Here is a 17,759-nt window from a genome sequence, read left to right as displayed (position 1 = left end):
GTTAAAATGAAAGAAAAGTATTTTACTCATGTACGAAACTAGAATAGGTTATTAATGAAATATGTTGTGAATGGGTAAAATTAAAAAATAATAACCCTAAAAATAAAATTTTACGGAGGGACAAAATAGTAAAGGGGAGGTGGAGAGAGAAATGTGTGGTGGTGGAGGGAGCAACACCCCTAAGGAGAAAGGCCGAATGATTAGCTTACAAAGGAATTAGGCCCAACACAAATCATTTTAAGACAAAGCACGATTATAAATAAATGGATCGTAATTAGGCTATTGTTATTCAAAGTCCATTCCAAATCTACAAATACACGTTTGTGATAAAGAGGTAGGTTGTGACATCTAATACACAGTAATTGCTAGAAGTGTTGAACTTTTATTGACTTTGGTATCAAAGTTCCTTCTACTGATAATCTCCAAGTTTGACCGAACAAATAGATAGGACAAACGACAAAGTGATAACAAACTTTCATACTTTTAGTACATTTGTAATACGATTGACTTTCCACTCCATAATAGAAAGAATAACTTTAATTTGTATTTTAAATTTGATTTCTATATATTTAATAATCAATTATAAATTTTGAGATTTTAATCCTTTATATATATATAAATATATATATATATATATATATGTATATATATATATTTATTTATTTAAGTTATCAATTATACATTTACATTATTAAATCAATATAGTTTTTGCAAGAATATATATTAGTATTACTAATTAGTAAAATTGAATAAAAGTATTTATGTGACGATTAAGTTGAATGTTTAAATCATTAAAAAATATTTTATAAATTAAAATAATGATAATAATAAATTAGTTTGTAAATCAAAATATTAGATAAAAATCTCACAAACAAAGAATCCATGGTGGCTTCGTCAGTGTGACTACGAAATGTCCACGATATGCAGAGGCAAGAAACGAACATTTTCATTCAATCCAAGCTTAATTACGACCCAACAATTAAATCCTTAGACAGAAAATCTTCAAAGCCGGCTCCAATTTGAATCCGTGGCTGGATAAGGTTACATTTCTTACACCTTCCTTCTTCCCGAAATCCTCCTATTCTAGGTTTCTTCCTCAAGACCACACCACACTCTATCCTCTGTTCTTCAAGAATTAACACCGAGAAACAAGAGAGACTCTGAAATAAAACCCTAATAATGGCCACACTTCAAGCTTCCCTTCTCTCCAAACCTTCCCTTCCCTTTCCATTTCCATTCCCATTCTCCTGCCTCTCTCTGAGCCACTCTCCATTCTCCCTCTCCTTCCACTCCACGCGCCGCCTCTCCTCCACGCTCCTCTGCTGCACCTTTCGCTCAGACAGCGTCGGTTCCCGGTCCGAACCCAATCACAACCCCTCCGAAACCGGCTCGGGCAACGCGGAACCGGACCCCAGCGCGGGTATAATTTATTCGACGGAAGAAGATGCAGTTCAGGTTTCTGATTCGGGCGAGGTGAGTTTGGAGGGTGGGGAGACTGTGCTGCGGAGTGGCGTGGGTTTGGAGAGCGAAGGAAATATTGCCAATGGAAGGTTTTCGATAGTGGTGTTATTTGTGGGACTGTGGGTGAAGGCGAGGGAGCGTGTGAAGAAGGCTTTCGCGGAGTTTCTCGATTGGTGGCCATTTTGGCGCCAGGAGAAGCGTGTCGAGCGGTTGATCGCGGAAGCTGACGCGAATCCTCAAGATGCTGCTAAACAGAGTGCTCTGTTTGTTGAACTCAATAAACACAGGTCTGTTTTTGAAATTGGAAATGTTGTTGTTTGATGACTGCTCAAGAATAGAAGTTCTTGGAGCAATTCTTGCATGTGTACGGTGGCTTCGCGTGAAAGTAAAACTAATACAATTCAATATGCATTGAAGTGGTGAGGAAGTTTTGGACTTTGATTGCTGATGCATGTGCTCTTGCAAGAATTGTTCGGGTTTCAAATGTTTAATGATGTAGGACAGATGAAAAATTGTGAATTGTACTTAGATACATGAATTTGAGAGTTATTGGAGAATGTAGCTCCTCTAATGCTTACAGAAATAGAAGAAAATGTGACATTAGAGAAACTTTGGCTAGGTAGACAATTACACTACAGAGGTTTCTGACCTGGAGACTTTTTGTGTCAGTTTTTTAGAATATGTGTTAATTTGTTTGATTATGTGTATTTTTCTAGTCCTGAATCTGTCATCAAGCGGTTTGAACAAAGGGATCGAGCTGTGGACAGTAGAGGGGTTGCGGAATACCTTCGAGCTCTTGTGATTACTAATGCTATTAGTGAATATCTTCCAGATGAGGATTCTGGAAAAACTTCTAGCCTTCCTATACTGGTAATCGTTTTGTGGCATCATGTTTTTGGTACTCTGCTTTTCAATTTTTATTATGTGTAACCAAATTCTTAGTGCTTCATATTCATTGGTAAGGGTAGAGGGGTTTTCTGTACATCTTGATTGGCATCTATTTGTTTCTGCTTGATTTCCATCAGCATCGTGTATGATATTTGGATTTGTGTAGTAGTTGGTAGTTTAATCTGTAACTGTTTTGATCAAAATGCTTTACTGATGTTTGTTTTACTAATGAAGTACATTTTTTTTTGAAAGTATGTTTTTCTACCAAAATTGTTAGTTTCATGCAGTTCTTCATCAGATTGACATTTGCATCAATTCCTTTGTTAACAAATTAGTTTCATTGTATTTTCCTGATTTATTGTCAATTATGTGTAATCTTTTTTTTAAACTTTAGTTTTTGGATGTGGTCATGGAGCATATCCAAGAGGTAGTACCATAATTATGCCAACTTTTGGAGGATGATGTGTTCCCAGTGAGGTATTTATTGAGAGGGAGGGGGCGGGGGTATTAAGCTTTTGGCATAGTTGGTTCCTAACTCTATCAATTAAGAAGATGAAACAAATGACAGATGTAAACTTTAGTAATCAAATAGAGTGGATGAATTGTAGAAATGCGTCAACTGTTATTTGTGATTTGTTGACACACAAGAGACATGATAGGTTAAGCAATGAATGCAATTAAGAGAAAGTAGTGGTAGTGTCCATCTAGGATAAGTCATAGATTCTCATTGGAATTGAAGATTATTTGGACATTTGAAAAGAAGACAAATAGATAGGAGCCTCAGTAAGGAGAATGGACTAAAGGCAGTGCAGGATAGTATACTTGAGGATAAGGGGAAGCCAATAAATATTCTAGATGAACCCTTTGAATCAGAGTTATATCATATCCAAATAGACCTTTTTGAGAATTTAGTTTATGACATAAAACAATGGCTTTGTTTAGTACATATAATGGACCAATCTGGTAGGGAAGACTCTTTGGTGGTGTTTGTGTTTTTGTTTTACACAATAGATTTGATACTTTTGAAGTACTTATACACAGTTTTTGGCAGTATTTCTCTAACATACATCTCTGGATGAGTTATTTTGCACTCCGTTTTTGCCTTTAAACCCATGATAAATTTATACTGAACCGTAATAGGTGATTCTAGTCCTCCTACGACTGCATAATAAGAGATGATTTGTAATGGATACTTTCTTTTGATCATAATAACAGCTTTTAGACTTTTTTAGGTCATGATGTACTTGTGTTCTAATGGAAAACTGACAGTGAACGTATTTTTCAGTTGCAAGAGTTGAAGCAGCGTGCATTGGGTAACTCAGATGAAACTTTTCTGAATCCTGGAATATCTGAGAAGCAGCCATTACATGTGGTTATGGTAAAAATTATTGCAAAAGGCTTTCTCTGTGCTTTTAGTGGTTATCATTTTAAATCTTGTGGGACCGTATTATTTAACTTTTCTGTTGTAACCCAGATTCTTTTTCGTTTGTTTATTCTTTGAATCTCATGAAGTTGTTTCCTTGTTTAGGTTGATCCAAAAGTATCAAATAAATCACGTTTTGCACAAGAGCTTATCTCGACTATTTTGTTTACCATAGCTGTGGGTTTGGTCTGGTAGGAGGCTTCAGTTTTCCTTTCTTCACCCTTTTCTCATATATAATCCACTATTTGATTTTATATACTTGTATTGCTCACATCTTTTCAGGTTTATGGGTGCTGCTGCACTTCAAAAATACATAGGAAGCTTGGGGGGGATTGGACCTTCAGGAGTTGGATCAGGTTCTTCCTATGCCCCAAAGGAGCTAAATAAGGAAGTGATGCCTGAAAAGGTATACTTATTAATATGTTCTTACTTCTGTACTCAGATTTCTAGAACAGTCTGGAAAATAGATTATTCTGTATTTCTTGAGTGTTATATGATTCTATAGCTTACTCTTGAATAAGTTAGAGCTGCTAATGAGTATTTGGATGAGAAGATTCCAGTTGCAATAGGTTAATTAACACTGATAAGATTTTGAGTTGAGCATTACTATTCTGAATAAGCTATGAGTAGGCATATCTTGTGATCATTGATTTATTCCCTTCATGAAATTAATTTTTGCTTATCAAAAGAAAATAGTGAACAACATGATATATGTTATACCTCCATAACTCTTTATCTACCTAATTATGTCTTTACTTGCTATTTTGTGGACCGTTCAACAACTTAATGGAGAATTTTTGCCACCCCTTTAATTTCTGAATGATATCTGATTGTTCTGTTAGCCTGCTGTGTAGAATATACACAAAACCCGAAAGTTTTTTGCACCATACAAATTCTCATCTATTAATCTTCCTCGATCTTGCCTTCTCTGTCCTTGCAGAATGTAAAAACCTTTAAGGATGTGAAAGGTTGTGATGATGCAAAACAAGAACTTGAGGAAGTTGTGGAGTACCTAAAAAATCCATCCAAGTTTACACGCCTTGGAGGAAAGTTGCCAAAGGTCTGAAGATGTTAATTTATCATTTTTTGTCCTTTTCTTTTTCATGCTAGCTTTTGTTCATATTCTATTTTTTCATACATAGACTTCTTGTTTCTTAGTGGGAAGAATTAATTGTTCATTGCTGTGATGAGCTGATTCTCTCTAATCCTTCTCTGTATGTAAAGATGTTATGTTTGGTCATAGTAATATATCGTAATCTTTTGGTGTCTATTGGTTATATTGTTATTGTCAAGTGTGGCTTAAGTATTCCACTTTTCAGGGGATTCTTTTGACAGGAGCACCTGGAACTGGAAAAACTCTTCTAGCGAAGGTCAGTTAATTTCAGTTATGTCTTTTACAGTTTTTATGAAGTTATTGTGTTGTACAATTAGAATCTGTTGGTTGGTCTACCCTATATTCTTTTGGGATAATTGTCATTTTCAATATGGCACACTGCACTATAAGTTTTCTATTAGGAAGTTCAGTGGTGCACTTTGGATCTTGTCGCTCTCATTGATCTTTTCTTACACTTCACATAATTCTTCTGATCTGTTACTGTTACTAAAATTCTGCTTTATTGAAACCAATCTTCTTAGTTAATCTATTGAAATTTATCATTGTTATGATCTAATAGTGTTTGCTTTATCTGGGACCTTGAAGGCTATTGCTGGAGAAGCTGGTGTTCCATTTTTCTATCGGGCAGGCTCTGAATTTGAGGAGATGTAAGTCTCTCATGCTTTCTATATTTTCAACATGTCAATTTTGATCATGAAGACAAGTGATGAGTTCAGAAACAAGATATTTTACTCTGTTATTCTGCAAAGTAATGTGGGTGCATTACAAGTTATTTTAAAAATAGTTACCAAACTGATAGGGTTCTTGGTGACAAGAAACCCACTGGTTTGAACCACACAGCAAAATCACACACACAACACACATCAACTGCAAATGATTCTTTATTGCTGGAAAACACTCAACACAAGAACAACCAAGGAAGCAATCCTTCCTCCCAGGATGCAATGATCCTGTCTACTCTTATCACAGACAAAACATGTCCCCCAAAGACACTTATTTACCCTTATATACTAGGTACAAAAACAACTAACAGCAAACCAAACAAACTAACACCCTCTCACCTGACCAACAACTTTTCTCTACCCTCTAACCGTTTATGTCCTGTTTTTTGTCCCTTTTTTCCAAACATGGACCCTTAGGACTCTATCACAAACACAAAAATGCTTTTGCATTGCAACCTTGATAATGAGAATACAATTGTCAATTGTAATGCAAAATAGGTTTATGTTTCTGTTTTTGATTATGAAATGTATTTTATTTTATGTTGTTATTCTAATGTGTGCATACTCTTGTCATATATGGCTCAATCAGTATCAACCTTTCGCTAATGAGAAGTTGTCCTGTTGTCTTTTTTATATCACTAGACCTAGGATTGTCTTTAAAATCAAGTAAAGGAAATTAGAAGAAACTTGACCCTAAGCGTGATACCCTAGTGATCTCAAAAATATAAGAAAATAATTTCTCTCTACTCAGTCTCATTACATACATTGATTGGATAATTTAGGAAACAGGCATAACCTATTCTAGGAAACAAATCCCTTAGATTGTGGGATTGATACACTAGTAACAAAACCAAGATACAGTACAAAATTAAAATCAATAAGAATAAAATCTGAAACTTCCTAGAATATCTTGAAAGAATAAAATCTAAAACTTCCTAAAATATCTCAACACTCTTCCTCAAGTTGGTGAATAAGTGTTATCTATTCCCATCTTGGATTAATTATGTCAAAGTTACTGTTGTTCAACCCTTTGGTGAGTATGTTTGCAAGCTGTCCTTGAGTGGACACATATGGGGTGAAAATCAAGCCACTGCAAACTTTTCTTTGATAAAATGTCTGTCCACTTTAATGTATTTAGTTTCATCCCACTTTATCTTTAAGTCTTCCCGTTTAGCCATAGCGATACTCATATTCCTTGAGTCATTGCTCGAAATTTTGCTTAGGCACTAGATCTAGCTATGACACTTTGTTTTTTGCTCTTCCAACTTTCTAGGTTTCCACCAAGGAAGGTGCAATATCCAGTAGTTGACCTTTTGTCCATAACTAAACCTGCATAATCAACACTAGTATATGCCACAAGATTGACATCCTTGTTTCTTTTGAACAAAATCCTTTCTTGGTGTCCCTTTTAAATATTGGACAATTCTAAGAGTAATTTGTAAATGTGTTTCTTTTGGTTGATGTATAAATTGACTAACTAGACTCAAAACAAAAGCAATATTTGGTCTAGTGTGAGATAGATAAATAAGTCTCCCCACAAGTATCTAGTACATTTTTTATCCATAACAAAATCACAACCTTTGTTGCCCCTTTTCACAATTTCTAATAGCAATGATCTTATCCACATGTTTCTATCCCAGAATTCGAATGCTTGATAAATAAAGTGTGGTCCCCTTAGCTTTGTTTGTATTTAAGACTCAGCATGACTTTGGTGAATCTTCCAAACCATGCTCTAGGTGACTATTTCAACCTGAATAATACTTTTCTCAGCTTGCAAACTGTGATCGCCTAGTTGGCAAAAGGATACACACAAATTTATGGCCAAGATTATATTGACACTTCCTCTCCTATTGCCCAAATGACACCTATTCAACTTCTCTTTTCTATTGCAACTATTCATTGTTGGACTGTTTCAGTTTGACATGGAGAATGCATTTCTATATGGTGATCTTGATAAGGAAGCCTACATGGAGCAACTTCTTAGATTTGTTGCTTAGTGGGAGTTGATTTATATGGTATGCATCAATGCAGGTCCCTATATGGCCTCAAGCAATCACCACTTTCATGGTTTGAGTGTTTTTGTACTGCCATGTAACATTTTGGACTATTACAAAGTGAGTTTGATCATTCTCTATTTTATTGTCATTTCCCCCTAGGATGAATCTATCTAATTGCATATGTGTGAGGTATTGTTATAGCTAGAATAAGTATTAAATCTGGGTAGAAAGTAGTTGTATTACTATTGCTATACCTGAGTTGTACCTAGTTTTGTACTTGGGTTTCTAGTTCAGACGATTGATCTTTCCTTTTCTCATTGTACCAAAATTATATCATTACAAATATGATACCATAAGAGAGGTGTATTCGAGCCCTCTAAAATACAATTTCTCTTTTATTTATCTTGGGTGTTATCACAAACAATGATAAAGATACAACTAAAACAATATCTTGCTCAAAAGTTTATGAAAAAAAAATCTTGGGCACTTGAGGTATTTCCTTGGTATATAAGTTGCATAGCCCAAAAATAGTTTGGTTGTATCCTAGAGAAAATAAAAATAGGCTTTGGATATTCTAGAAGAAACAGGGATTTTAAATGCTAAGTTTGTAGACATGTCAATAAATCAAGTGTCAAACTTGTATCTGACCAAAGTGTACATGGATTAATTATATTTGCAACAAGTTATGCACTTAAGACTTGTATGCTTCAACTTGAGAGGGAGTTCAATAATTATATGCGTAAGAAGTAAATCTTTTACTATAAAAACATTTCTAGATTATATCTGCATTATAGAAACATTTTTTTTATTTTTGTTAAGAAGTGGACTTTAAGCCTAACTCAACCCCACAAAATCGGCTTGTAAGGTGAGGTTTACACCCATTTATATATAATAAATTGGCCTTATCTCTAGTCGATGTGAGACTTTTGACACCCCCCTCACGCCGAGGTATAGACATCATCTCGAGCATAAGACTAGACATTAATGGATGGTCCGTTAACAGCCCGATAGCGAGTGAGAACAACTTGCCCAACAAACAATAAATATTGCTAGAATAGGCTCTAACCTGGCTCTGATACCATGTTAAGAAGTGGACTTTAAGCCTAACTCAACCCCACAAAACTGGCTTGTAAGGTGAGGTTTGCATCCACTTATATATTATAAATTGGCCTTATCTCTAGTCGATGTGGGACTTTCAACAATTTCCTTATCACACCTTTATCACTAGAGAATATCAAGGCTCCTCTATTAATGTATTGATTGTATTTTCTCAAGTGTAAATAAAGCGTCTGTCTAAGAAACACATACTTTCAGTTCAGTCTCTTTCCCTCTCTCTCTCTCTCTCTCTCACTTTCTCTCCCTCTCTCTCTCACTTTCTCTCCCTCCCTCTCTCTCTCCCTCTCTCTCTCACTTTCTCTCTCTCTCTCTCTCTCTCTCTCTTTCCTATAGTTTTATTGTTAGCTTGAAATATAAACTAATATTGTTATACTATTTAAATATTAATATTGATGCCACTCATATTATATACCCTTTTTCTGTTTGTTTTATTTACATATATGTTTTTAACATGCAGGATTAATTCTTTTATGTGGGTCCATGCTTTTTCAATTTTTTCTTTGTGTGTTCCAAACAATGGAAATAATAGTTTTGGCTTGTTTTCATTCCCTACCTAATATTTTCTTTCATACCAACATACTATATGGGATGTTTCTTTTTATATAACTTCTCTTTCATTCTCAGGTTTGTTGGAGTTGGTGCTAGGCGTGTAAGATCCTTGTTTCAAGCCGCAAAAAAGAAGGTCTATTGTAATTTGCAAATGGTTTCCATAACCTGTTTGTCATCGTGGTTTTGCTCTATACTAGATTGGTACCGGTGTTTTTACTATATAAAATTTAATTTTACAGGCACCTTGTATCATTTTCATCGATGAAATTGATGCTGTGGGATCAACTAGAAAACAATGGGAGGGCCACACTAAGAAGACATTACATCAACTACTTGTCGAAATGGATGGGTTTGAGCAGAATGAGGTATCTTTGAACAATTTGGAGTGATATTTGTTCCTCTGGTTTTAGAAATTGATTCTATCAAAATAGCCTAACTTATTTAGATTAGGTTAACTTGTTAGAATAGGTTAACTTATGCATAGTTTTCTATCTGATCTATATGGTAGGATTAATCATTACTTTTTTGTATCTTTGATGTAAGAAACTTCTATAAATGATTGAATGAGCTAAAGAGACCATAACACTCTTAGGCATTTTATCCATACTTCTATCTCTGGTTGGTATTAAAGCAACCAACCTAGGTGGGTGCAGTGCACGGGGTGCTTTTTGGATGCTAGAATGATGCGCTGCCTCAATTTCTCTTATCAGACTCTCTTGTCCTTGTTCCAATATGCTTTTTCTCCTTTCATCATGATTAGAGTTTGGCCCCCATTTGAACACCTTGAAAGTTCTTTTCATACTCCGTGCTCTTTGTTTTTGATCTTCAATGACATCTGTGGACCTGTCCCCTCATTTTCTAGGTCACCCACAATTACTTTAGAGAAGCTTAATGATGACTACCCATATTTTATTAACACAATAAAGAACGCCAAGACAGGTTCTTGGATGATCTTCCTATGAAAACCAGACAGTTTGGTCTGTATATAGTGATTGGTACACACACATATCCCGGCTCTATCGAGAGGACCTGTCTCTCCCTTCCTTTCACTTACAATTTTCTCCAAAAAAACTCCTGAAAACAACCCTTATACAGACTATGTATAATAGTCTGTTTACAACAACTCACCGCACATACTGTTATAACTGTCTGTTACCCTTATTCCTTCTAACATATACTTTCTCCCTGAACCTATCAATACCGTCTCCATGAAGTTTCACCTTGTGCTCAAAGTAAAAAAGCAGGAAACTCAGTATTGATGGCGGTAGCAGCTTCCCAACTGTTTTCACTGGATGGGAGATGTTTTCAAGTGTACTAACTACCTTCTTTTTTCCTTCTTTTGTAAACTATATGAAACCTATAAATACTCCCTCCATGAATGATGGGGAATAGCATGCTTAGAGAGAAATGTTCTAATGACAATTAAGAAATTCCTAAAGGGTTTATAAGCTTCCTAGCAAGTCTAGAATTCAAAAGCTACAAACTATGCATGTTTACTTGCACTACAAGCAACAAAAGGAGAAAACCTATTTCTTCTTCTTTTCTTTTAAGTCCAAGCTATGTGAAGTCCCACATTGCTTGTACTATAAAGAAAAGAAGAGTTTATAAGCTTCTCTACAACTACAAAATAACGAAAGAATAAAAGAGACAAATACAAGTCAATGAAACTTATTCTACTCTTTTTTATGCTTGTTGTCACTTTGAAAACTCTTCATTGTTGTTCCATCTATGATCATATCAATGAAGATTCACCTTATCCTGATGGTGAAAGTATGGAAATTCTTTATGAATGCAGGCAGTAGATTCCCCTAACTCCTGAATTTACTCTTCCGAAATAAGTAGCATATGGAGCTGTTTAATTTTGCAAGTATGATTAGGCCCAAACTTCTCATCACACCTTAAGCATAAGCCTTTTTTTTATCTTATCTTGCAATTCTTCTTGGGACAATTTTCTAAACAGTTGATGGTGCTCACACAGCCACTGCACTCTACACTTCCTCGGTTGGAGTTGATAAAACCCACTGAATTCCCCCCTTCCTTTGAGTAACTATGAGTAGGTAGCAACTGTCACTAGGTGTTACTTTGAAGCAAGAGGCCGAATAAAAACTTCTTTTAACCTAATACCCCAATAACCCTTCCCAAGTCTCTTTTTCGTTTTCTCGAGTCTCACTGTACTAAGCAAGTGAGCATGTACTGTGATAACTAGGCAGCTATAAACATTGCTTCCAACTTTCTATTTCAAGATAGATCCAAACATCTAGAAATTGGTTGTCATTTTGTTTGAGAGAAGTTGTTGACAAAGGAAATTTGCATGAAATTTGTCAGCTCCAATCATCAATTTTCAAATATTTTGACTTAGTACTTGATAGAACCTTAAATTCAGTTTATATGTTCCTTGCTTAGTACATACAACTTGTATGCCCTAAAGCTTGGGAGGAGTGTCCAAATTGTGTTAGTTATTTGGAATAGATTCAAATAGGCTAATTTTTGCATTGTTTCCTAGATTTCCTAGAAATGAATAAATGAGAAGAGATGAAATATACTCTTAAGCATTGTTTCCATACTTGTATCTCAGGTGATTCATTATTTATCTTGTAGGGAATAATATTAATGGCAGCAACAAACTTGCCTGATATTCTTGATCCAGCTTTAACGAGACCTGGCAGATTCGATCGACATGTAAGCTCCTCTAATGAATAAGTTCCTCTAATGGACATGCAAAGAGACTGGCACATGCTTTTTCACTTTGTTTTACTTTTTGGGGTTCTGGGCTTCACTTTGGTGTGGGTTTCACTAGATTGTGGGCCAGTTCTAGGTTTCATTTTGTATTTTATTTTTGCTCTTGTAGCACCCTAGTGACAAGATGATAAATCAAGGTTCAAGCATTCTATGAGTAGGTTCAGGTCTTTGCTTTGTGGGATAGAATATGCTCTGCTTTTGTTTGTCCTTTGTTTCTCTGCTATAATAGGAGATATTATAAAAGTTGACATAACTTTTAGGTTACAATAACCATTTATTAAGTATTTATCTATTCTGATGGTGCAAGTTAATTTCCTATAATATGGGAGTTGCTATGGTAACCTTGTGAGTATAGTAGTACCCAAGGGAGTTGTCTGGCATTAATTGATTAAAGTCCATGTAATACACAAGATATAGAAACTAACAAATTCCCAATATCAGATTGTTGTACCAAACCCAGATGTACGAGGTCGGCAAGAAATATTGGAACTCTATCTGCAAGATAAGCCTATAGCTGATGATGTAGATGTTAAAGCAATTGCTCGTGGTACCCCAGGGTTCAATGGGGCAGGTGAATTGTGATTTATTTATGTGAGATGACCTTTTTATAAATGCAAATCTTATACTCCTTCAGGTTTTTCTATTGGACTTGCAAAGAGAGTGGCACTTGCTTATGATTTTGTTTCTGAATAACTTTTTCTATTGTTATATCTCCTTGAACTAGATCTTGCGAACTTGGTAAATGTTGCTGCCATTAAAGCTGCAGTTGAAGGTGCAGAGAAAGTAACAGCTGCACAGTTGGAGTTTGCAAAAGACAGGATAATTATGGGTACTGAGCGGAAAACAATGTTTATATCTGAAGAGTCAAAAAAGGTATGGCTGTATGGCAGTAAATATTGCATTCTGGTTTAGTGCTTGGAACATGTGCATTGTGCTTATGTGATTGATCTAGGCTTTACCATGTAAGGGCACTATTAAACAGTTTTAGTCCTAACATTCTAGATTTTCTTTTGGTTGATTTGGATCTTTATGTTTTAGATTTGTCCTGCATTTTTCCTGTTACCTCTATGATGGAACTTAACAATTGTATCCACATTAAATTGTTGAATCTGAAAAAACTGTTTCCATCACAAGTGAAACAAGGAAAAAAAAAATAAATTCTTGCTTGTTTCAACAACTGATTACCAATGTTCTCCCATAATTTAATAGAGCTTTCAGAACATTGTCTTGCAATTTTTGAGATGAAAGTGTACGTTTCTTCCTTTTGCACTAGGTTGTCAAAATCCCATCTGTTATAGGAAGGGAGCAGTATGATTGTGACATGTAAATTTGGGTTTCAATCTGTGAGCTTTTGACAAACCCTATAGCACTTGTGGGATTCTACCCTTAAAAGCTAGTTGTTTAGAAAGGATAACTGAACACTTAAATACACTATCTCACACCTCATACTATTCAATGAGAGTTAGGCATCTCATAAACATAATGCCCATTATAGCACCTTATCATAAACACCCAAGTAGTAAGGGAACCCATCCTTGAAAACTAGTTGTTTATGGGGAAGAGCTAAAGACTTAAATACGCCATCAAACAACAAATACTATTCCACATGGGATAGATGCACCAGATACTATCCATGTCCCTATAAGCTTTTTATGGGTTGAGTTGTGCAACCTAGAAGGAAAAAAGTTGTGATAGATCTTTTTTTCATTTGCAAGTTATATTTAAGGCTATTGAATAAGGTTATATTCTTGAACAAAAGTTTCTTTTGGGATTTATTTCATCTATTGTATGGTTGAAATTGGGGGAGATACATGTGACACTATGATTTTGAATAATCAGATTTTTCTGGTATGATATAATGAAATTTTCTGCCCTCTGTCCTCATCTGCAATCATAATTATATATCTGCTTTGGAGTTAATAATATTAATATGTTGATGTACTTCTTAGAAAATGAACTTAAAGTCTTACTTAACCTCACAAAATTTGCTAGTGAGGTTTGCACTTATTTATATACTATAATTTGGATACATTTCTAGATGATGTAAGATCTCCAATACACCTTTGTATGTTGGGAATTGAACATTTTCAAGTGAGACTAAATATTTGTGAATGGTCCGATAATGGGTGACGTGATGGGCCTGACAACCTTTGTCATGATAGACTTTGATACCATCTTAGTGAACTTTACAAAATGGACTTGTAAAGTTAGGTTGCATCCACTTGTATACTATAATTTGATCACATTTGTAGTTTATATGAAATCTCTAATAGTAAGCTTATATAGTTATATTTGTTAATCGTGCATTTGAAATTTTCAGCTCACTGCCTATCATGAGAGCGGCCATGCAATTGTTGCCCTTAACACTGATGGTGCACATCCAATTCACAAGGCAACAATCATGCCACGTGGATCTGCTTTAGGAATGGTCACTCAGCTTCCCTCAAGTGATGAGACATCAATAAGCAAGAAACAGTTGTTAGCTCGCCTTGATGTTTGTATGGGAGGAAGAGTTGCAGAAGAGCTTATCTTTGGCCGGGATTATGTCACAACTGGAGCAAGTAGTGACCTCCACACTGCTACTGAGCTTGCCCAATACATGGTAATTTTATGCTCCCCTGCATTGTGTCAAGTGCATAAAAGTAACTTTTACAAGAGAAAGTGTTGATAATTTGCTAATTGGAATCCGGAACATTTTACAAGTAGTACTTAAGTAAATACAACTTTTCTTTCCCAAAATTATTTGGTGGATGGCATTTAGAATTTTCTGCTGAAACTCTTGACTTATCCTGTTATTTTTTCTGTATGCACAAGGTATCAAATTGTGGGATGAGTGATGCAATTGGGCCAGTTCATATAAAAGAACGACCAAGTTCTGAAATGCAGTCACGTATTGATGCAGAGGTAAGTGTTATGAATCGATATCCTTTATAACTGATGACAAATCATATTTGGGTTGTTTTCTTCCTATTCTAAGAAGTGTATTTTTTTTTATCAAATGTGAAAATCACGATAGGATTTTGACTTCTATACTTGATCTGCAGGTTGTGAAACTCCTTCGGGAGGCATATGATCGTGTTAAAGCCCTTCTAAAAAAGGTTAGTCTGATTATATTATTGTCTATAATTTTTTTTCTTTTGGGAAACCTTTTTCTTTCACTTTTAGGGTTAAAAGAATAATTTCATTAAGAGAAGAAACTTTAAATGGTTTGGACGATAACTAGTTAGAAAAAAAACCGTCAATTGAGGAAAGCTTCCAATCCGTTCGGATCCATTGGCTATAAGCTCTTCTAGCTTCTACGCTATTTTATTTTAGATCCTGTCACTTTTTCATTTTCAGGTTATTTATATCCATCGATTTTCTTGATTTAATAGTTGATGTTCAATGATACACATCAGAAGGAATACAAGCTATTTCTATCTGTGTCTGACTCCTGAGTCCTGTTCCTGTCTCCAGTGAGCCAAGCCAACTAGGGGTCTAGAACACACATTCTTGATGCGAAAGTGTGCTTAGTTTTTTAAATAAAAACGAATATGTCAAATGGATATTTTGTTATTTTAAGTCTGCTAGTTCAATAATTCACCTTGGGGGCTTTCTTTAGGCTGGGGGATCCTTGACACAAAGCAAGATTCAGACTACGCAATCTCTGTTGTTGTGAATGACATTAATTAATAGAAGTTGTCAACCTTGAGCAAATTTGAGATCTGGTAGTCTGGTATATGGAAATTTGTAACACTAGTATCTTCTGACATTATTTCAGCATGAGAAGGCATTACATGTGTTGGCACACGCTTTACTAGAGTATGAGACACTCAGTGCAGAAGAAATCAGGCGAATACTTCTCCCATATCGGGAAGGACGGCTATCAGAACAACAGGAACAAGAAGCAGCCGAAGGGGATCTTGTGTTAGTGTAATTTATCTCTCCAGTCCTGTCCATTACTGTACTATTTTAGGGGAAGCTCTGTACAGTATACCCAGAAGCCCTACAGGTATATTTCCGAATCTAGTTTCTGCAGTTCCCCTCTTCGTGCATGCCATTCTTGTCGTAAGATGCACATAGTAAAAGGGATACACAACGTTGGATGTCTGCAAAACAACTAATGCTACTTACAATGGCAAAATGTCAGCTGCTAGATTACCATCGCCCTTGCTGAGGGCCCGAGGGCAAATATATTTTTTTGTGAGAACAATGTATCATGTAGGAATTGACCATTTTGACAATTGCATTTGAAAGCCTATACATAATTCATTTTTTAAGAATTTGTTAAAAACATTCAGTGACTTTTGTCTACTGGAACATGCTACAAGACCCCCAACAAGCCTCGGTACTGATGACTGCAGCTTTGTGTAAGATGTCTAGCATATTCTGCATCAATTTATTTAACAGCAAATAATAGTTGAAAGTGTTACAAATAATTAATAGATCCTGGATTTAATAATACTCCTTGCACAGGGTGCAATCCCTGATGATTAAATATAAAGTAAACCGTGATCTGATTACAATTCCTGATGCATATAAACTATTTTAAGTTTATCTTTAAAGTAAGGTTTATTTGGGATTAATTTTAGAGCGTTAAAGTCTCAACTAGGTTCAATTTAAGTTATATCAATAATACTTGAAATCAATTTAGATGAAATTTATCCCTTGCTATGCTGGTGTTGTGCTAAATACGCAGTCGAGAAAATTCACTCGAATTGTGTTATAAATAGCTTGTGATGCAACTTTTATCAAACAGTTTATGTAATAACTTGTCGTTTGGTGTTTCAAATTACACATACTCGGTACAGAAGTCAGCAAAAGACTAATAATGGATGGATTCTTAGGAAAGCTTCAATTTAAACCATGTTGAAGATTTTGTTGTAAATGGCTTGTATCGTATGTTTTACTAAAGTGCTTCCTTTTCCTTATTTTATATTAAAATATCAAATTGATTAAAGTTTAAATAAAAATTGTAGAAATTAAAGTTCTAAAATATAAGATTATTTTTTTATAAATAAGTTTAAAAAGTTATTTAAAAATCTAAGGTGAATGTCATTATAAATGAAGTTTTATTTAAGGTAGTAGCACTCCTTTCCGTTCTATTTCTTACAAAATGGTTTACTACTGTGTAATATAAAGATATTATGGATATAATTCACACTGTTAAATAATAATATTTTTTTTATTCTAAAATGTATTATTTAGAATACAAAACTTGCATTTCGAAATATGTAATTCTAAACACAAAACTTGTATTCTTGAATGTTTTAATTCTAAATACAAATTTTTTATTTCGGAATGTGCAATTTAGAATATAAAATTTATATTATGAAATGTATAATCGAAAATACAATTCAAAATTTATATTTTAGATGTGTAATCTAAAATATAAATTTTGTATGTTGTATTTGTATTTTGGGGATTCAGGATTATGCATTTTTCATGGACAAGTTCTTCCTATACCTCTGCATTTTAAAATTCTAATTTTATCGTATTTGAAATATACACAATTTGGAGATGTTTCATAATATACAATCTGGAGATGTTTCGAAATGTACAAACTTGAGGCATTTTAGAATGTACAATACGAAATGCAAAAATTGTATTTTGAATTGAACATTATGAAATACAAAGATTGTATTGCATTTGTTTTTTTGGAAGTGTTGCCATATTTGGTTTTTGTGTTGTTATTTGTTGAGTGTTCTAATATAACTTTTTTGGGTTGTTTGTAATGGAGTTGATAAGGGTAGACATATATTGTTGGATAG

At 34.7% G+C, this 17,759-nt stretch overlaps 1 protein-coding gene across 1 annotated transcript; it reads left to right on the top strand.

The window, feature by feature from the left end:
* The first annotated feature begins 887 nt into the window (after positions 1-887).
* LOC108338294 (ATP-dependent zinc metalloprotease FTSH 11, chloroplastic/mitochondrial) lies at positions 888-16,427 on the top strand. Its single transcript, XM_017575085.2, has 17 exons — positions 888-1,748; positions 2,178-2,331; positions 3,635-3,727; positions 3,878-3,963; positions 4,055-4,178; positions 4,713-4,832; positions 5,092-5,142; positions 5,472-5,533; positions 9,346-9,403; positions 9,510-9,635; positions 11,869-11,949; positions 12,451-12,580; positions 12,734-12,882; positions 14,330-14,611; positions 14,824-14,913; positions 15,054-15,107; positions 15,770-16,427. Exons 1-17 carry the CDS (start codon positions 1,180-1,182, stop codon positions 15,923-15,925), a joined length of 2,385 nt encoding a protein of 794 aa, XP_017430574.1. The 5' UTR covers positions 888-1,179; the 3' UTR covers positions 15,926-16,427.
* Positions 16,428-17,759: the final 1,332 nt, after the last annotated feature.

This window comes from Vigna angularis, chromosome 7 (assembly GCF_016808095.1).
Source record: "Vigna angularis cultivar LongXiaoDou No.4 chromosome 7, ASM1680809v1, whole genome shotgun sequence".
NCBI classification, from domain to species: domain Eukaryota; kingdom Viridiplantae; phylum Streptophyta; class Magnoliopsida; order Fabales; family Fabaceae; genus Vigna; species Vigna angularis.
The sequence above is the reverse complement of the archived record's forward strand: the minus strand, read 5'-3'. Positions and strand labels throughout refer to the sequence as shown.